The 20871-nt window shown below is 30.7% G+C and overlaps 9 protein-coding genes across 9 annotated transcripts, besides 11 other annotated features; 8 read left to right on the top strand and 1 right to left on the bottom strand.

Moving 5' to 3' along the window:
• Positions 1 to 5858: part of a mobile genetic element that runs on past the window's edge.
• Positions 14 to 265, bottom strand: TVAGG3_0134000 (uncharacterized protein; the record flags this gene model as incomplete). The annotated part of the gene is made up of 1 exon (XM_001320544.1): positions 14 to 265. The coding sequence occupies one exon, from the start codon at positions 263 to 265 to the stop codon at positions 14 to 16; it is 252 nt and encodes an 83-aa protein (XP_001320579.1).
• TVAGG3_0133990 (uncharacterized protein) lies at positions 311 to 739 on the top strand (the record flags this gene model as incomplete). Its single annotated transcript, XM_001320543.1, has 1 exon — positions 311 to 739. One exon carries the CDS (start codon positions 311 to 313, stop codon positions 737 to 739), a length of 429 nt encoding a protein of 142 aa, XP_001320578.1.
• Positions 2295 to 2324: a terminal%2Cinverted (terminal inverted repeat of MuDR-3_TvMULE3 transposon ID:TVAGG3_0133980).
• Positions 2295 to 2848: a mobile genetic element.
• Positions 2875 to 3085: a mobile genetic element.
• Positions 3089 to 3790: a mobile genetic element.
• Positions 3791 to 4470: a mobile genetic element.
• Positions 4441 to 4470: a terminal%2Cinverted (terminal inverted repeat of MuDR-3_TvMULE3 transposon ID:TVAGG3_0133950).
• TVAGG3_0133940 (uncharacterized protein) lies at positions 4956 to 5195 on the top strand (the record flags this gene model as incomplete). The annotated part of the gene is made up of 1 exon (XM_051224037.1): positions 4956 to 5195. One exon carries the CDS (start codon positions 4956 to 4958, stop codon positions 5193 to 5195), a length of 240 nt encoding a protein of 79 aa, XP_051109023.1.
• Positions 5202 to 5858: a terminal%2Cinverted (terminal inverted repeat of Maverick-1C transposon ID:TVAGG3_0133930).
• Positions 5859 to 7465: 1607 nt separating this feature from the next.
• On the top strand, positions 7466 to 7927 carry TVAGG3_0133920 (integrase catalytic core domain-containing protein; the record flags this gene model as incomplete). The annotated part of the gene is made up of 1 exon (XM_001320542.2): positions 7466 to 7927. The coding sequence occupies one exon, from the start codon at positions 7466 to 7468 to the stop codon at positions 7925 to 7927; it is 462 nt and encodes a 153-aa protein (XP_001320577.2).
• A 1497-nt stretch (positions 7928 to 9424) lies between these two features.
• Positions 9425 to 9453: a terminal%2Cinverted (terminal inverted repeat of MuDR-4N1_TV transposon ID:TVAGG3_0133910).
• Positions 9425 to 10079: a mobile genetic element.
• Positions 10046 to 10079: a terminal%2Cinverted (terminal inverted repeat of MuDR-4N1_TV transposon ID:TVAGG3_0133910).
• A 3267-nt stretch (positions 10080 to 13346) lies between these two features.
• Positions 13347 to 14945, top strand: TVAGG3_0133900 (G-quadruplex DNA unwinding; the record flags this gene model as incomplete). Its single annotated transcript, XM_001320541.1, has 1 exon — positions 13347 to 14945. The coding sequence occupies one exon, from the start codon at positions 13347 to 13349 to the stop codon at positions 14943 to 14945; it is 1599 nt and encodes a 532-aa protein (XP_001320576.1).
• Positions 14946 to 16202: 1257 nt separating this feature from the next.
• TVAGG3_0133890 (G-quadruplex DNA unwinding) lies at positions 16203 to 17081 on the top strand (the record flags this gene model as incomplete). Its single annotated transcript, XM_001320540.1, has 1 exon — positions 16203 to 17081. The coding sequence occupies one exon, from the start codon at positions 16203 to 16205 to the stop codon at positions 17079 to 17081; it is 879 nt and encodes a 292-aa protein (XP_001320575.1).
• A 12-nt stretch (positions 17082 to 17093) lies between these two features.
• TVAGG3_0133880 (G-quadruplex DNA unwinding) lies at positions 17094 to 17567 on the top strand (the record flags this gene model as incomplete). Its single annotated transcript, XM_001320539.1, has 1 exon — positions 17094 to 17567. One exon carries the CDS (start codon positions 17094 to 17096, stop codon positions 17565 to 17567), a length of 474 nt encoding a protein of 157 aa, XP_001320574.1.
• A 73-nt stretch (positions 17568 to 17640) lies between these two features.
• On the top strand, positions 17641 to 18480 carry TVAGG3_0133870 (cysteine proteinases family; the record flags this gene model as incomplete). The annotated part of the gene is made up of 1 exon (XM_001320538.1): positions 17641 to 18480. The coding sequence occupies one exon, from the start codon at positions 17641 to 17643 to the stop codon at positions 18478 to 18480; it is 840 nt and encodes a 279-aa protein (XP_001320573.1).
• Positions 18481 to 18775: 295 nt separating this feature from the next.
• Positions 18776 to 19282, top strand: TVAGG3_0133860 (uncharacterized protein; the record flags this gene model as incomplete). The annotated part of the gene is made up of 1 exon (XM_001320537.1): positions 18776 to 19282. One exon carries the CDS (start codon positions 18776 to 18778, stop codon positions 19280 to 19282), a length of 507 nt encoding a protein of 168 aa, XP_001320572.1.
• Positions 19283 to 20871: the final 1589 nt, after the last annotated feature.

Raw genomic sequence — 20871 nt, 5'->3', positions numbered from 1 at the left:
AAAAATAAACCATTTACTCTTTCTTTGCTTCAGCTTCTTTAGCTTTTTGTTCTTCCTTTGCTTTTGCTTCAGCTTCTTCTCTAGCTCTTTTCGCCTGCCATCTCGGGTTCTTCTGACGTCCAGCAGCTAATGCAGCAAGTTGTTTTTCACTAAGTTTTCTCTTTGGTCTCTCTGGCTTTTGTTCTTGTTTTTGTTCCTTCAGTTCGGATAAAATTTGCTCGCGAATTTCTTTCTTCAATGCTTCAACATCTATTGTCTGAGTCATTTGACTGCAGATAAAAAACTAAATTAAAACTTTAACCAATGTAAAATGAGCTTGTCAAAATCAGAGCGAAAGTCTATTATATTAAATGACGCCAGAGGAATACAACATCCTTTCTATTATGTAAGTCAGAGTAAAGATGGTAAAATATATGTAAGAAAAAGAAAGGTACCATTAGCGAATACAGAGAGCGACAACATTAAGGTGCATGGCACCGAGGGCGAAGCCCATATAAAACCTTCTGTTCAAACTGAGCCACCAAAAGAACAAGAAGAAAAGAAGCCAGATGTACTTTCAATAACGAACCAAGAGCTTATTGCAAAGTTCGTGAATTTCATTGAAAAACAAACCGAGTCAAAGAACCCCGACCCACCAGTGAAAGAAGTTGAGACAAAAGAGAATGTACAGTTCATTAAAAATGTCAAGAAACAACTTCCACCACGAATACCAAGAAGAAGAGTGAGAATAATGAAGTAAATAGATATTTTTATCTGAAGTAAATACATGCAGAACGAACAGCTAAACGAATTTACTCCAGCAGAGCATATTCATCAGATTCGCTCATATTTCGATATCATAGACAATGCAGTTCAAATTGGTGACACTAATAGAAAATATTCTGACGCAAAGATTTCATCACAACCTGGAACTGCTAAAGATAACACATGGGTAACATTCAATCTCTCACCTCCTGGTGAAAATATGTTGGACCTTTACAATACATTCATTACGTATAAAATGGAAGGTCAATTTATTGTAGATAAAGAAATTGGTTCAGGTTCCGATAAAACAAACCCACCAGGATTTTGGATTGGTTTCGATGACGCTTTCTATGCAGTTGCTGGATATCAAATCCTTGCAAATGGTCGTATCGTATATTCTCAAGACAACGCAAGAGAAGAAGCATATATAACTTCAAACTCACAAACTACCGAACAAATAAAGAAAGTAGATGTTTTCTCAAAGACTCGACATGAAGATGTATGGAGTCATTCGGGAACATGCAGAACAGGACAAATTGTTAGTGGTCCAATTACAGCAGGAAAATCATTTGATTTTAAGCTTCGTTTAAGAATTCCTGTTAGAAGATTCCTTCCATTAGAAGCTATTCGATTTATTCCAGCTTTTGCAGGAAACATTCAGCTTAAAGTAAAGTTCAGTAGCGACGCCTTACAATGCACATCTATATCTGTAAATGATATCATTGCTTTCAATCCAACTCTTAAAGTTGCATTTGCTTCAGATTTAAATCCACCGACAAATAAATTTGTTCCATGGAATGAACCATTCACTATGATAACGAAGGCAGTAGAAGCTAGTGGAACAGTTACTATTACAACTGTAACTCAGCAACTATTTCGAACAAAGATGGATTTTAATGAATGTTTCATTCATCCAAAGTCATTCTCTTTAGACCCTAACATTTATACAGAACTTGCAGAACATTATACAAACGAGGCTTTATGTTTTCCTGTTAAAGTTATGGATTGGATTCCTATGGACGGTTCATTCTCAAAGAATACAGATAGTTCAAGTGCAACATTTACAGCAGCTTATACGCCTATTAATGTTAAAAGTATTTGGGCACTATTTAGAAAGAAAGACAACTATTATGTTAATTTTGAGAACTCTAAGTTTAAATATCTTCAGCTTTCCATGGGAGCTTATGGAAATATGCCTGCAGAACCTGAAAAATCATATGGACCTGTATTTTATGAAATGGTTGCGAACGCTTGCAATACAAACAATGATATGATAGGATTTAATGAAGATGTTATGAGGTCATTGGTGGATGATGGTAGTGTGGAACATAAATGGGATAGCTATGACAACACACATTTCTTATGTGGTTTTCCAACAGAAGTGGACTTTTGCTTCCAGCAAGGTCAAACATCTACTGCTCCAATAACATACAAATTGTCTGTTAAAGGACCTATTGAACTAGCAACTGAAAATGTACCAAAGCCACTTATTGGATTTATGAGGGATTGTTGCTTTGCAATACAAGTAAGACAGTCAGGCATACCAATAAGGCAAACCCAAATTTTAGCTAAAAGTGGCAGGGAAAAAAACGTTTAGTATTAAAAAAAAGACCGATGAGAGCTTCGTTCGAAATATAGAGGGAACTGAGAATGCGCAACCATTCTCAGGAAATATTGGATGCTATTCCCGTTCCCTCTGTATGGAAAATTGAGGTTTTCAAAGGGAGTTAAAATAATATCAAATTTATACTAATTTACTTCAAAATACAAAAGTATTTGACAGCTAAAATTAGTTACTTTAGCAAGCCTATCAATACCCTTTTACGATTATTGTTACTTTTTCGAAATAAAAGTAAAAACAAATTTATACTAATTTACTTCAAAATACAAAAGTATTTGACAGCTAAAATTAGTTACTTTAGCAAGCCTATCAATACCCTTTTACGATTATTGCTACTTTTTCGAAATAAAAGTAAAAACAAATTTATACTAATTTACTTCAAAATACAAAAGTATTTGACAGCTAAAATTAGTTACTTTAGCAAGCCTATCAATACCCTTTTACGATTATTGCTACTTTTTCGAAATAAAATAAATTTATTATTATTATTTGACAGCTCTTAAATTTTGGAGTAGGTGACAAAAGTGCATACTCTTAAATTAACCTTAAATGTTTATTTTTCGATATTTTCGGTATTAACCTTATTGTAAATTTTTCCGGTGATAAATTTATCACACTGAGGTTATTTTTCCGGTGAGATTTTTAACCTTGATTTAATGAAATTAATATATATAAATTTTATTATTTTTAATTTCGAATGAGTATAATAAAATATTTTTTTATATCGTCATAACTCTCATCACTGTTGTGATTCCAAATGCGATTATTAAGGTTCAAGTCGCTAATGTTTTGAATGAAGATAGAGCAGTAAGAATTCTTACAAGGGCAGGTAATCAGATTGTTGAGCAAAGAGCTTCAAAACACGATGAATGTTTGAAATTAATTCAACACATTTTGGAAATTGTCGAAAGCCGAAGGATTGAACCTAATGTCCTTATTCCATCTTTGAAGACAATATTAAATTTGGCACAAAGAAGTTTAAAGGAAGAGTAAGCAAGATTAGATAATTTGGACTTTTTTTAAAATTAATGAATAAACAGTATATTTTTGAAGTGTAAGCTTATTTACCTGAAGCTATATTACTTAATATAACATTCAAAGTATTATTGCTATTTATTGGAGAACAAATTTATGTAATTTTCACATGAAAATTGATAAATTTGTATTTCCTTATGATAATCAATTTTTGTATTTGTAGAGAGTCTCCCTGCATGATATCAAGACTTGGCTATTGGTCTTTATCCATTTTTGAAAATTGTATTGTAAATTGTAAGAATTTCTGAATACTACTACTATAAAATATAATTGCTTATCTATGTATATTCTCCCTGCATGATATCAAGACTTGGCTATAAGTCTCTATTCATTATGAGTATGACCCCATTTTTTACAAAAAGTGCCGAATTGCAACTTTGTCCCAATCTCAGCCTATCATTACCCTTTTACGATTATTGCTACTTTTTCGAAATAAAATAAATTTATTATCAAAAACCTTTTTTTCTTAGTAAAAATAAAAATGTTATTTTATATCAAGTTTTTATTCATAAATTTTTATAATGTTGTATAAATTTCATTAAAATTTACGTACATATTAAGGTACTTATCTTCTACATATATAATCGTCATTAGATATATACATGATAAATAAAATTCATAAAACATTAAAAATCAAAAAATTAGATGAACCTTGGCAATTAAACTTTATTAAATAATAGTTGTTTATAAATTATATTATATTATTATTTAATATTATTTTGATAATGAAGATTTTATTTTGCAATAATATAAACGAAATTTTTTACCTTATGAACTTTTGATGGAAATATGCAAATTTAAAATAATAAAGAAAGCCGCGAGCGAAGCGATCGGCTTAGTTCGAAGATTTTGATTCAAATCTTTGCTGATCTGTAATTCGCGGAAGCCGCGAGCGAATCGAGCGGCTTAGGTCTAAGATTTTGATTCAAATCTTTGCTTATATTCCTTAAATTCTTTATGAAACTCGCAACAGTTCCATAAAAAATTTTAAATTCTAAACTGTCGAAATTACCGATCGGTAATCACACCCTTCACGGGTGTGTCACTTTTAGCTAAAATTACCCCTACTCTACCAATAATAAGACTTGACGACTATAACTTAGCAGCTGACGACAGTGAGGAATAAAGGATGAACGTTTATTTTTAAAGCTTATAAATGTGGAACACTGCAAAGAACTTATGGCGAAACAAATGGGTCAGAAGATTAGCCATGTATTATAGTATTAACTTATATCCGTTGTATCCGTTTTATTTTGGATATAAGTTATATAAAAAGTATTGGCATCCAACATCTCAAACGAATGTGAAAGAAGATGTGAAAGAGGATTTGAAAGAAGACCCAAAACCAACGTCAAAACCAACACCTTCACAAACAACACCTTCAATGACTCCTGAACCTATGGAAGTACAAACTCCTGTTCAAAAGTCAACTCCTAAACCGACACGAACATTCATACCTGAACCCACACCTCAAATAAATCGAAAAACTCCTGCGTTTCCTTACTGAAAAAATAACGTTATTTTTATTTAATATTAAAATTTTTATTTGATTGAAATGACAAATAAAGTCACTGAAGCAATGAAACAAAAGTTTTTGGTAGAATACATTAAATCAGGAACTGTTCCAGAAGGTTTTTACATTCATACTATGAAAGATGGTAGAGTTCAGTTTAGAAAGATAAAGCAACCATTAGATAGAGAAGGTATATTAAGGAAGATTAAACTTCATGAAGACAACTTTGCTGAACTTAAGAAGAAGTTAGAAGAGTTGGATAAAGTCAATGATGAAAAATGAAGAAACCAAGAAAGAGAGTTATAAAGCAATGAATTCAACAGGATAGAAATGAGGTTAGATATTGGGTTCGATATACCCTTCTACCCTAAATTTATTTTTGTGCTATGTTTTCATACGTGTGAAGGTGATGATATCATTTATTTTTAAAGTTTATTTTTTTAAAATTATTTTTATTTTATTTTTATATAAATGACAGAACAAAAGCAACTCATACAAATCAAAACATATAACAAACATACATTTAAACATTTATTCTTCCTTCCTGAGTATAACATGTTCTTTACACTTCATCCGAGACCAGTAGATTATACATTGACTGTGTATAAAGATTGTCATGGTAGTTTTATAAAAACTTATGATGATGAAGGTAAGTTAACAAGGCTATGCATTTCAAAACTTGAGAAACTTTATGACTTCAAGTATGACTACAATAGAGTTAACACTGATGATGAAGATATTGAAGAAAATTTATGAGAACGTTAGTGTGAACGTTTATTTTTTCATTAGTGAGTTCGTTAGTGAAGTGAAGTGGTTGGCGGCTTTGTAAATATTTAAGGTTAAGTTAGTTTTTGCGTTCGTCTTGTAAAATATACGTTAGTGGTTTTGTAAAGTGTCAAATTCACAAGTATTGGGTAAGGTGGAACGCAGTGCCACCATACCCAAGACTGGTTTACTAACTATTTTAATTGATTTTATAACAACATTGAATTGCAGGCTTTGCATCAGGAGGACTCCACGCGAATCAAGTAATTTTAGAGGTATTACGGCACTAATCATAGTAAACAAAAATAAAATAACTTTAACTCAAAAATCAATATGTTGTTTTGAAGGGATTTATCCAAGAAATAAAATTTTACACATTAGAATTTACATGTTTAATTACATATTTGAGCAGGACCAATCATCTATTGATCCTGATATAGAGAATCATCATCATTATTATCAGGAAGAGGAGGAAATTTTCGAAGAAGAAGAGGAGAATAAAGTTATAGAAAATTAAGGAGTTTGTGATAGCTTTTGATGATAGAATCAAAATCATCATAGTTAGGATGTATTATAATGTTATTACGATGTGAAGTGAAAATTTCCCGTTAACGTTCCGTTTTTGGAACATAAATATTGGAATTGAGCCTGGCGTCAACGATGAAATATCAGCATATACTAATAGGTTTATGCCTCTATGTGTTTTTTAGAATCCTTAATCTCATATTATACAAAATTTCTTAAATATTACATGTTTTGAATAAACTTGTCTTATAACTACATATTTCATAACTAGAAAGTCTCAAATGCAAGGATGTGAAGTGTTTATTATTTGAGATTCCGAAAAACGATCGTCAATAGAGGTTGATCACATTGGATTATGGGGCTATTTGTTTGATAGTCCCACAATCCAATGTGAAACATCAAATTGTTTGAATATTGGGCAAGAGATTCTGATGTGAATTACTCAGAGTACTGTCTTTTCCCATTCTGCGCATATATCTGCAAGGTCTATCACTGGCATCCTGCACTTATATGTGCATGATGGGAAAAACGTGCGCTTTTTCTATAGAATGTCACATTGAGATTTTAATTTAAGAAAGGAGTTTACAAATGCAGGGTATTGTTCCTTTACCCTGCATTTGTATACTCCTTTCTTGTAAAACCCTGCTGCAAAAAAATTATAAATATCACATTCTTATTCAAACTCTCAAATTCTATTAATTTCTATCTTTCATTCATAAAAATGCATACTCTTTCTATCTAATATTTCTCTATTTGTTAATTTTCCTATCAAATTTGTTGTTTTTTATTTTATTTTTAATTCGTACATTCAATTTTTATGATGTACAACTTGCCGACAAAAAATGTTTAATTCTAAAAAATATCCGGCGAAATAAAGCTATTTAATTTTTCACTGGTAACCGTCTTTAAATTCTCAATGTCAACATTGAAACTCATGGTCTAGCAGTCAATTCTAGAAATATTTATAATAGTTATCTTAAACTCTACGAACTTCTTCTTAAAGAAATAGATCCGAACGAAGATCCATATCCTCTAAATGAAATTAAAATCAGTGGTTTCCTTCGTTACTATCTTAATAAGCATGGCAGGGTTCCATATAATATACAATCTAGTTATTTATTGCATCTTTTAGATACAAACTTAGGATTGATGGAGATGTTTCAATCACACATTGAGGACCTTTCAAGAACTTTATTAAAGGGCTCCGCTATGATTATCATGCAAAAAAGACTCCTTGTGCTAATGAAGGAGTTACTCCTCAAATGATGCGCCAGTTTGCAGCATATTCCAATGCTCATCCAGAAAATTTATCAATCATGACTTTAATTTCATTATTATATCATGGTTTCCTTAGGATTTCCGAAGCATTAGCTCTCACAGGAAAAGATATTCAGGTCATTCCGACAAGAATTGAAATTACTATTAACCTTTCAAAAACTAACCAGTACGGAGAACATGAAGTTGTTTACGTCTGTAATGGTGATCAAACTTATCACCCCAGAATCTGGTTGGCAAAGTTCAAGGAAAAAAACAATATTTTAGGAACAGACAACAAACTTTTTCTCTGGTCACAAAGTAATGCAAGGATTATTCTTGCTCAATTTTTTGATAAAAATAAAATTGATCCGACAAAATACTCTACTCACTCCTTCCGCAAGGGCGCCGCGAATGCGGCGGCCCTTGCCAAAATCTCGGATTCAAAAATAAAAACAATGGGAAGATAGAAATCAAGTGCTTACTTAATTTACACAAGTATTCAAATACAAGAGGCAGCTGAAGAGATTTCTTCCGAAATTCAACATTAAAAAAATTTTTTTTATTCAAATGTAATAAATTTTTTTATCAATTTTTCAGAACAAAACTCATAGAATTGTAATGAATTTTTTTCACGAATTGTTGGCGGAGTCACAAAAATTGAATATGTATTAATTTTTTTGAAAATATTATTCAATTTTGTCATAATTTAATATATTATCATTATATAATAATATTATTCATTTTTATTTTTTATTTCTAACTTCAAATTGTTTCATTTTTTGTGAATTTCGAGTCAAATTTTTTAGGGAAGTCAAAATCATAAACTCGAGCTATTTGATTTACTTTCACTAAAATTTCCTAATTGATGCATTGCAATTAACGTAGGTATCATTGCAATGCAATCTCATAAATTTATCTTTTTAGATTGACCCTAAAACTAAAAAATCATCATTGTTGTCTGAAGAAAATCATAAATATATTACACGAAATTGAGACAAGGTCTCAATTTCGTGTAATATATTTTGTATTCTATTCTACCTTCAATTATAAGTTCAAAAATATAAATTACAGGAATTGAAGAGGGTCAAGTCACTTTTTGAAATAAAAAGAAAGAAAAATGAGGTAATTTTTTGTTTATCCTAAAATTATTAGTATAAAATTTTGACAATGACGGTTATATAAAAATTTTCAAAAGTTTATTTTTAAGGGGGTAACTTTGAATAGTTGTAAACTTTTTCGTAATTTGGACTTTATTCATCCTCAGATTGAGCGATTTGAAATTAAATGATAAATATATATTGTGCAATATATACCATACCTATAATTAGTAAATGATATCCCTGGGTTAGCTACAAACACTTAGGAGACTTACCGAAAAAAAATATAAAATTGAAGAATGACTCAATGAGTAGTATATTCGAGGCTATAAAAACATGCAAACAATACTATAAATAAGTTTCCTGAGATACGTATAAGAGCGCTTTTTGGAAATTTTATACTAACTGTTTAACTTATCTTATTAAATTAAGCTCATTTCCAAAATTTTATTATTATTCTAGCAATTGAGTATGCATTCAATTTTGGGTTCAAAGTAACTTTCATCTCATGAGGTTCTTCATTCTCTAAACTCAGTACTCATCAAAATATTTTTTCTGAAAAATATTTAAAGATGCTGCGATGAATTTGAAATATCATCTTATACCACTCATAATTAACAAACTATATGTTTAACCCAAGAGTCGTATAAGAGCACTTTTTTGAATTAAACTTTTCTTCCCAAGTTACAATTAAATTTTTATCCCCTTATTTTAAAAAATTTTTAGAAGAATTCAAAAAAATTATGTTGTAAATTTTAAAGAAAAGAATATAAATAAAACTTTCTATCTTGTTATTATTATATTTCAAATATGAACCGAGCAAAATTCAAATTCTTGGAAATTTGATATTTCAAATAAATGAAATATGAGTGCGGGACAAATTTGCCAGGTGTCACTTTTCAATAACCTTAAATTACGATTTTCTATTTTTTTAAAAAAAAATAACCTTAAATTATATTTGAAGAAATTATGTCTATGATATATGTTTTATGCTAGAATCTTGGAGTTTTCATGCACTACACAAGAGCTCCAAGGTTCCAAGAGTGAATGCTCAATAGCAATTATAGAGATGTACCTTTTCAAAATGACTTTTACTGATTAACTTTAATCAATAGAAGACATTTTGAAAAGGTACCTCTACAATTAGATATACAAGAGATTCAAAGCTTCATTTCAGATAGATTTGAAACTTTGAAACTCTTGGTAGATTTTGAGTGAATGCTGACAATCATCTTTGAGAAGGTTTTCTTTAAGAAAACCTTCTCAAAGAGGTTTCTCAGCAGCCCTGAGGCTCCCTTTCGTAATGATTGGGAGCCTTGGGGCTCCTGAGACGAAGAATGGCTTCGCCGAATCTTTGATCAGCAGAGGCCAAATGAAAAGGCCTCTGCTGATGGATTCTCAGGAGCCCTGAGGCTCCCTTTCGTAATGATTGGGAGCCTTGGGGCTCCTGCAGCAGAGTATCGCTCCGCTCCATTAATTTTTTTTAAAAAAAAGTGCCGTGTGGCAAATTTGTCCTGTTCCCAATGAAATATATCCACCAAATGACTAAAAATTCATTGCAAATGTATCAAAGATTGATGCGTGACAGTGTTGTTTATTCGGATTTAAATTTTAGAAATCTCATAAATTTGAAATTTAAGTATATAACTAGAATTGGTGATATATTATAGTTGTGCATTATGTTAGGGTAATATTACTCCATGCACACTATGTGTAAATCTAATCACATGATGTTTTATTAGCCCAATTATGTTAAAAATGTAAACTTCAGAAAGTTACTCCCTTAATGCCCTTATAAAAAGTACTGACCCCGCGCCACCAAATCCTTTCCAAAAGGCCATGTTTCACTCTTATTGCAAACACTCTTCCTACTCCTTTAAGCGGAATGGTTATTTCGCATTTTTCTCCCAAATTTATATCTAAATTCACAATGCAATCTTAATCTAAATGCTTGAAGTTCATCTACTTCTCATCCTTATTGTTTGTTCAAACTTAACTTACTGATTAATAAAGAATTACGTCATTTTTATTTCTTTTTTTAAAAAAAGTGACAGGTCCTCTCAATTCCATGTAATATTTTTTTTTTCTCCATTCATGGGTTATATATATACGGTCTAGGTGAAGACATTGCGGATCTTCGATCCGCAATGTCTGAACCCCCCAAATTTATATTAAAAAGTATGTTATTTTGGATTCTTTCGCTTTGGGAGGGCGCTTCGCGCCCTCCCAAAGCGATAAGTGGTCGAAAATGCTTATCAAATAAAATCTGATATCAGAAAAAATGACTTTGGATATGATAAATATCATTCCAATAATTGATACATATTATAATGCACATTATTTTGAAATTTTATTTTTTCAAAATTTTCTAAATTTAATTTTGATTTATATCTAAATTTTATATGATTTTAGGAATGCATCTCTCAATTTTTTATTTTAGGAATATATCTCTCAATTTTTATTAAATCGGTTTTTTCTTCTCAAATATTTTAAAATTGAGAAAAGAAAACATTTTAGGTGAAGTGCTCTGAAGTTCTGAGCCAGACTTTAAATATATGGATGCGATTAAGTACACCAATTCACAAGCGTTTGTCATGCGTATCTGTCGCTCTTATTTTGCAATTGATCTTTGCGTTGGATATTTAATTTTAAATACTTTCGAAATTGTAAGGTTGGGTGCCACCACATCAATGCAATAACCGAATATGATGAAACCCTCGAATGTCGTATCATATTATTGAAAATTAAAAAATAAAACTTACTAATCCAGCCTAAAAATCATAGTAAATGAAAGATTTGTCCATAAGCATGCAATTGAATTACCTTGTGATAACAAATTAATGATTATACAATTTTATATGTTTTTTTTTATATATGTAGATACTAAATTAAGTCTTCTGAAGAAAACTAACCTAATTCTTTATTTATTATTAAAACTCTACTACATTATGAAAGAGATATATCATAAACTTTGATAGATTATTGCAAATATGTAATAATAATTCCTGAAATTCCTAGTATAATGTTCACGCAATGCAATTTTAAAAAGGGTATCAATATTATATCTGGCTTTCCTTTGACATTTATGTTGGAGTTTTTTGTTTCAATAATGATATAAAATAGTAAACTATTCAAAAATAGTCATTTTTAATGAGCATTGGATGACTCACGTCATTAATCACATAGAAATAGAAAGTTCAAAGATCAGAGTACAATCACTTATAAGCCAACTCTTCAACAGCAAACAAACAGAAGAATTTTTGGTTATAATTACACCAAATTATTATTCGAAAAAGATAGATCGAATGATTCTCCATCAAGATAATATTTGTGACATCATTGATCGCGAGGTTACTCATCGATTGCATTATATCTACACAACTTTTTTACATGATATTGACAAATCTTTTTTACAAATTTTTTTATTATTACAGTTGGTTTACAAGCACTTCTAGAAAGTGAAAGACTGGAATTCAACCACCGTTTGGTGATTTTATCTGAGAGTGAAAAAATTGAAATAATTAATACTCATCTCGGTAATCTGAATCCAAACACTCAAAGATTATTCAATTACACACCTCATCCAGCGTATAATTTTCATTATCACAGAAACTTTCAATTTATTTTAGATAAATCATCAACAAAATTTGATTTACCTTTCCCGGATGCTTATTATTGTACTGTGCCAGACGATTATCCGAGCTTTATTAGTTTTGATTTTGAACCGTTTTTACGTTCAATTTGTCCAGGGGCATACTTTGTCGATGAAATTGGATCTTCAAACAGCGATCGCTGTCCAAACTGCGGCGCTGCTTTATTTAAGACATCTAAAAAAGAGACATGTTGTAAAAACTATAAAGATATTCGACAGCATCTCATTACGAATCCTGTTAATCGTCAAATTTTGGAAATATTAGAAGAACAAGGTTTTCAAAATCCAAACTTTTGCAGAATAGCCAATTATTTTGCCAGGCCAGTTACACAACATGGATATATTAATTCTTTGAGGGGTGCTGGCTCTATGATACAAGTTAATGGTACTCCTTATGCAATTGACTCGAATATGCAATTTTTAGCTCCAGCATATTTAATTTTTAATGGAATGGATATGAGTAAATATGGTTTGTCAAAGTTATCAAAATATACTAGAATTGAATGTGATGCTTTAGTAAAGATCTTAATCCATGAAACAAATCCAATGCTAAAAGAATATATTTTAAATAATATGACGAAAATAGGTGGAGAAGACACATATGCAGTATATATGAATGCATTAGACAAAAGCACAAATATTGCAATTGTTGGAGAAAGAAACAGAGCATTAATTCCAAAATATCCGAGAGAAGAAGTATTGAAACTCAAAAGATCAGATAATGATTCTAATGTGCAAAAAGATTCTAGGTTGGAAACTTTTAAAGAATCAAATCATCTCATACGTGAATACAAAACAACACCGATTGATCCAAGTTCTGCTGAATATGATCAAAAGTGTTACCCTGTGATTTTCTGGGATGGTAAAGGTGGTGTTGGGAGGCTCCCTGGTGAGGGACAATGTGGAATAAAAGAAATTAGGAGAGTATTTTTAGCTATATTATTACAACCACCTAATAATTTTATACACAAGATTCCACTACTACGCGAAGAATTCATTTGTTCTGTATTTGGAAGAGTCATACAAATTTTAATTGATAGAGAATATAAATATCAATGCTGGCTATTCATTGAAAAAGAACTCAGAAAAAATAAAGATCTAGCTTCGGCAATAAAAGAATTGAAAAATGGAATTTCAATGTATGTACCAAGTTATTTCGTTGGATCATCCTCGTATTGGCATAAAGTTGGAGAAAAAGCATTTATATTAGCATCTGTTTATGGTCCACCAACTTTCTTTTTAACAATTACGTGTAACCCTTATTGGGCGGAAAATATAGCCTGGAACTCTGCAACATCTCAAAATCAAAAGCAGAAAAAAACATTGATGGATAATTCTGCCTCAATTAGCAGAATTTATCACATTAAGAAGAAAAAATTGTTGTCATGGTTAAAAGAGACAAAACTATTAGGCGAAATCTCTGCGTATTTTGGACGAGACGAATACCAGCAGCGAGGACTGCCCCATACTCATTTTTTACTTTGGACGGATTTTGATGTAACTAATATTCATAAATTAAATCAGATAATAAGCGCATCATTTCCTGATAATGATGTTGTTTTTTCTAATATTGATAAAATGTCTGATTTATATGCACTTACACTCAAAATTCAAGTCCATGTCTGCAATAAGAATTATTGTTTGGATTCAAATGGGCATTGCAGATTTCAGTTTCCATATGCTCCTTCAAATGAAACAGTATTCAGAAATAAGAAATTTTATTGGATGAGATCACCAAATTCACAATGGGTTGTACCTCACTGTCCTCAAATTCTAATGAGATTCCGAGCTCATTCTGAAATTGAAGCTATTCCCAGTGATCAAGCAATTGGCTACATGGTAAAATATGTTGCTAAAAATGCAGAATCACATGAGATTTCAATGCAAGATTACCACAAATATAAAGGTAACAATTACTTATTAAATAATAAACTATATTCATATGGAGCAAATTTAACTGTACCTGCTTCATTTTGCTTTTCTTATCTTGCAGGATATAAGCAACAAATCATATCTCCCACAGTTATTATATTATCAATTCACCTCCCTGATGAAAGATGGATTAGTACTAAACCTAATACAACTGAAGAAGAAGCTGCAAAAAAGATGGAAGCTTCATTAAGCACACCGCAAATATATTTTAATAGGCCACACACGGAAGAGTGTGATTCTCTCACAATATGTGAATTTAATTCTCTTTATTATAAAGTTACAAGAAACGAAAAAGATGATTCCGCTGATGAAAATAATCAACTTGATTTTAAGAAAAGAGAAAAAGAAGCTGTATGTTCTCTTAAAACAGTTCCTTTTGCCAATCTCGAATTATTTTGTTTACGCTTAATTTTCATGTATTTTGCAGCAAGAAGTTTTGATGATTTTCTATCATTTGAAGGAGAAAAATTTTCATGCTATGCAGAAGTAGCTAAAAAGATTGGTTTAATTAGAGATAATGATAGATATGAAATTTCAATGCAAGAGGCTGTAAATCAAAGAAGATCTCCAGCTGAATTAAGATTTATGTTTGCTTTATTATGCAAAAATGGAGGACCTTTTAATGATTTACTAAATAAATTTAAAGAGCAATTAAAGGATAATGGCCAATCAGATGAATCTTTGATGAAATATCTTGGACAAATGTTCATAAATGTCCACGCTGATATACCAAAAGAATTAAATAATTACCCAGATTTTCCTTACTTTTACCACTCCCCATGTAATTTCTGGGGAAAACGATAATTCATTTTTTTATGGATGAATAGATCGTTTTCCTAGAAAGGACCTCATATCTCTGGCTAAAAAGAGTGTCAGATCCTAAATAGGTTATTGATCTAGTGTACAAATCCAATAAAAAGCCTATTTTTTTGGCTTTTTTGGTGCTCATTTTTTCGAAGATCTACATGAATATGGGGAAACCATCGGATTTTTTTGGTTAACCCACATCTTCATGTAGTCTGGACTATCTTTCCTCGAAGGACCTCTTTACGGGTGTAAAAACTCATAAAGTTCTCAAAAGATTCATTCTCGATCTCCATGCTGAAAGAATTTACAATAAAAAAGAGATCTACGCATCAAACTACAGCCATAAATGAACTGAACCCCTAAAGCTCAGCTCTTAGTTTATCAAAAACGTCGAAATCCTTCTCATTGCAATCAAATTTTCTCAATAACTCATAAGAAAAATCGAATTTTGATTAAGCCGATGTTATAGGTATCACAAATACTACAAACTTGAGCAATATCGAAATTGCCAGCAAAAGTTTGAAATTGCATTGCTCATATTTGTTTTGTAAACTAAAAATCTGCTTATATTATTCATTAATTTTTTATATATTATTCATATACTTTAATAAAAACAATACTATTTCACCTTAAAAATGAATTTCATAAGTCAATATTATTTTTTTGAAAATGTATCAATTTTCGATTAAAACAACATGAGAATAAAATTTACGCAAAATTATTTTAAAAAATGGTTTTAAAAATTTACAATTGATTAAGATTAAGATTGCAAGAAGTTTTGAAGTTTAATTTTAAGAAAAAAAATTCGGATATTATTCATGGATCTAAGTAATCTGATATTTGAGTATCGGCACTATGCATAAAACATATATTTATAGTTTTTTTGGATTTTTATGATTTTAAATATATTCAAATTTGGCAATCCAATAGATTTTTAAAAAATAGGTAAATAAAAATAGATTACATATGCAGCAGATTTAGAACATGAAACAAATCTTATAGTGACCCAAAAAAAAATTCATGATCCAAAAAAGAAAAAAATTGGCTAGATGGGAATCAAACCTTGGCATAATGAATCATTATGTCGGATGTTTTCACTACACTACACCGGCAGTTCGAAAAATACCCTTGGTGGTTCTATTTAATAGCTACTCCCAACGATAGGCGGTGTCCCCAGCCTTAGAGAGGTGGTAAAAGTAAGGCAAATCTGGGTATTTACCACTAGATGCAGAAGATACACAAGTTATAAATGATATGCAACAACTATCTCAGGAACAATTAGAAGTCAAAGAAAAAATAATTGCATTTATTAATAATGATGATGAGAATAGCTCGAATGTTATGTTTTTCCAGGGTCGTGCTGGTACTGAAAAGACATATTTATTAAACCAAATAATTTCAGATTTAAGAAAAGATGGTAAAAAAGTTTTAGTAACAGGAACAACTGGGATAGCAGCCTCCAAGTATCCACAAGGTTCCACCGTTCACTCTTTATTTAAACTAAAAATAAAGTCAGATGATTTAAAAGAAGAAAGCGGATTTTACTCAAACGTTGGATTAAACTCATTTTTAGCTCATATACTATACACAGCCGATTTATTCATAATAGATGAGGCATCAATGCTAATAGAGAATGTTGCTAATGATGTGGACACATGCCTTAAATATATTGTTGCCGGGAAAAAAGGCACAATGGATCAGATGGCCACAATGAAGCCTTTTGGAGGGAAGAAAGTACTACTAATGGGAGATCTTTTACAATTGCCTCCAGTTGTGCCAGATTATGGAGAAAGTGTGCTCCAAAGATTAATAACTTCATGTTATTGGTGGAAAGATTGTTCTTTTGTATCCTTGAAAAAGCAAATGCGAACAAAAAATGAAAAATGGTCTAGCTTTTTATCAGAAGTTGCAGAAGGAAATATTCAAAACAAAAAGTGGACTTCTCTAATAGAAGAATTTGGAATAACTGTTACCCATGATAGAGAAGAAGCAATCCAATTTTATTTAAAAGATGTAGATCTAACTGGGAAATTTCCGATGGATCAACAATGGGTTTCTTCTACAAATAAATTAACCAAAGAAATGAATGAAATCTTTGCCAAAATGCATAAAGATAGTTTACAAGAAAACTAAAAATTTGGTCTCATGTGTGGCTCACATCATATATCACAAACAGTGCCCCAAGAGTCACCACATTACCAACCAACTAGAGAACAATTATTTGACTTTGCAAGGAATTATCGTTCCCCGACCGTGCCGGAATCAGTTATAGATATTTATTATGGACAGCCGATGTCCATTATGCAAAATCTCAATACTAGAGAGGGGATAGTTAAAAACAAACGCTGTTGGGTAAAAGAAAAAATCGGAAGTAATATTGTAGTTGAATTCGAAGACGGGAAAGAATGGACATTGCCTAAAACTCTTTTTAACATCAAATCGAATCAAATGGTTTTTGATCGTTTGCAGATTCCTTTGAAACCATTATACGCAGGAACGATCCACAAGTCACAAGGTATGACTTTGAAAAGGGTTGTAATTGACCTGCGATCTCCACACTGGGAGCATGGACAACTTTATGTGGCCTTATCCAGGGTGCGAGATCCTAGAAGAAGATGAGGATGGAAATAAAATCGAAGAATATGAATTTATACAACCGATTGCAGATCAATCGGTTGTAAAAATTGTAAAAATGATTGAGGACAATCAAAAATGCGATATTGAATTCACATTAAATGATGAATTTAGAGGTAGGGAATTTGAAAATGTTGAAAACGAACTTGAAAAGATATTAAATGATTCTGATCCTGAAGAAACATCTTCTCTTATTTTAAACGATGAGTCTCAACAAGAAGATGTTTCCAATAATCAGGAAATACTGGAAGAATTAAAGGATAAATTTAATTCAAACCAAGACTACCATGAAGAATTTGCAAGTATGTCAAATGAAGAAGAATTTGCAAGCATGTTAAATGAAGAAAGTCTTTTGAATCTTCATTCAAATGATGAAGCCAGCAATAATTCCACTCAATTATTTAATGAATCTAAAACTAAAAACGAAACAATTTATAAAGAAGATATTAGACCAAAATTTATTAATAATTTGTCGATTTGCTATGCAAATTCTTTAATTCAAGTTCTTTGTCATATTCCTATTTTCCGATCCTATATCAATTCCTATGATGATAGTGAAATATCTCAATTCTTGAAAAATATTTTTAAAGAGATAGATAACTTGAATCCTATCAATCTGGAAAAATTAACTTCTTTATTAGGATTTGAATCTCAAAATGATCCTCATGAAATGTTACAGAGGCTTCTTCAAAACTTAAATGAAAATATTCAAAATATTTTTATTAATACTTTTATTGGTTTAGATGGGAAAAAAGATCATTCATTTTATATCTTTGTTACAGCATTTACAGAAAATTCAAGCCCAATTCCGTTCTTGGAACAAGTAATCGAATTTTTGTCTGTTACTGGTGGTGATTATGACACTGGTGATATACTTCCAGTTTATATCAATAGGTAAAAATAATAATATTTCAGATGGGAAAATTGAGATACCACAAAACTTCAAACTTAAATCAAAGTATACTCTTTTTGGAATTATTATTCATTTAGGAAACCATGCTAATCGTGGGCACTATGTGTCTGTTGTAAGAGATTCTCTAGGTTTAGGCGATTGGGTTGCTTATAATGATGAAGCAAATCATAAAGTAAGTGCTGAAATTGTTCAAGCTTTTTTAAATGACAAACAAAATCCTGAAGATGTTAGAATATTACTCAATCAAAAATATCGAACGGATGTCTCCTTAAGAGTTGCAATGGTTTTCTATTGTGATGATAATTATAAAGTATCGGCAAATATTGCACATAGATTTCGCAAAAACTTCCATGAAAACAATCAAGACCAGATTACTTCTCAAAAGAAAAGAAAGAATGAAATCGTTGAAACTGTTTTATCGGTATTAATGTCTAAAAATGAAAATGAAAGGAGTTATTATTTAGAATGCTTGGCTGCACTCGAACCTGATCTAGATGATGATTCAACAATTGAGAAATTAAAGAAAATAAAGAGACGTCTTTTTAATAAACCTCTTGATGAATCAGATATACAAAGATTCGAAGAAATAAAGGAAACAGGAGCTGATGAAATTCAAAATTGTCCTGAGTTACAAAATTATATAGATTTTATTTCTCTGGTTTTATTGGCAAAAAAGAAAGAACAGGGTCATACACATGAGGAAAATTATCGAAAGAGCTACCTCAATATTGTTTCCGAAGAAGATGATGATGAATTTCTTAATGAGTTGCTTAATTTTAAGTTATAAAGATTTTATTGTATTTATGTACTTTATAAATGTTTGAATTTTAAAGATATTTCTTTTGAAAAAAAAACAAAGCTGTACAATAATTCGAGTTTAAATTCCAAATGGAGTTGTTAACAGTTATATTTGTCTGAGTTTAACAAAAATATTTATCGCAATTCCACATCAACAAAATAACTTATTTTGAAATGTATGTTTTCTATTAGATGTATATGATGGATTTAACAAAGATAAAATAAAGGAAGGGATACATGATAAAATCCTTTTTCTATCAGTGAGAAAGCAATTTAAAAATGCATTTTATATAGACTCAAAAAGCTGGATCATGAACAGAATCATCTTACCTTTTGGTCTTTTTTATAGAATAACTCGACTTAGAATTCAGAGATAAACTATCCTTTATCCGCGTTTGTTTCCTAACATATTACAAGTCTATGATGAGTCACTGGCATAGAAGATTTCTTGATTAATGCACTCATTCTCTTTTGGTAAATTGTTGTGGCTTTTGTCTAGACATGTAAAGAGCATGGCTAAGGAGTAGAACTAATATCGCCAGAAGCACAATAATTAAGCATCTTAGCTATGCCATCTTAGCAGCTATCGTGCTTCTGGCATGCAGAAGTGTAATGGCATACAGATTGGAGATTTCCTTCCGAAATCACTTGCTGATGTGGATGGATCAGTAGTATTATTGGCAAGAAGAAAGGCTTCGTAACATTCCAGCAAGTCAATATCTGGCGGGGAAAGTTTAAGCAAAAAAAAAAAATAAAATAAAAAAAATAAAAATATAGGATCGCTATATGACATACCACCAATATTTTTAATTTAAGAGAAATCTGATCGACAGAAATTGAGATACTGGTATTTTGAAAAAAAAATCAGTGCAAGTTTTTTTAAAAAAAAAAATATATATATATGTATGTATATGGTATATGGAACTATTTTATCTATTTTTTTTTATTTTAGGAATATATCTCTCAATTTTTATTAAATCGGTTTTTTCTTCTCAAATATTTTAAAATTGAGAAAAGAAAACATTTTTAGGTGAAGTGCTCTGAAGTTCTGAGCCAGACTTTAAATATATGGATGCGATTAAGTACACCAATTCACAAGCGTTTGTCATGCGTATCTGTCGCTCTTATTTTGCAATTGATCTTTGCGTTGGATATTTAATTTTAAATACTTTCGAAATTGTAAGGTTGGGTGCCACCACATCAATGCAATAACAGAATATGATGAAACCCTCGAATGTCGTATCATATTATTGAAAATTAAAAAATAAAACTTACTAATCCAGCCTAAAAATCATAGTAAATGGTAAGTTCCGGTTCCATACATCAATACAATCACAAACCCAATCTATCAAACACTCACATACATTATTAGTTTTAATTATTAAAAAAATCGATATTAAAGATTAATATCTCAATCAACTATTTTTGACCCTTTTATGATTATTTTGCGAATTACTGAAGTGCTTTTATTTGTTTGATATTACCCTATATTTCCAACTCTTGGAAAATTTTCATGACCCCCTACCCAGGGTCCTAAAATGGGTATTTTCCTCACACAGACACCGTGGTTTTTTGAGC

The sequence above is a fragment of the Trichomonas vaginalis genome, chromosome IV (assembly GCF_026262505.1).
Source record: "Trichomonas vaginalis G3 chromosome IV, whole genome shotgun sequence".
Lineage (NCBI taxonomy): Eukaryota > Parabasalia > Trichomonadida > Trichomonadidae > Trichomonas > Trichomonas vaginalis.
The sequence above is the reverse complement of the archived record's forward strand: the minus strand, read 5'-3'. Positions and strand labels throughout refer to the sequence as shown.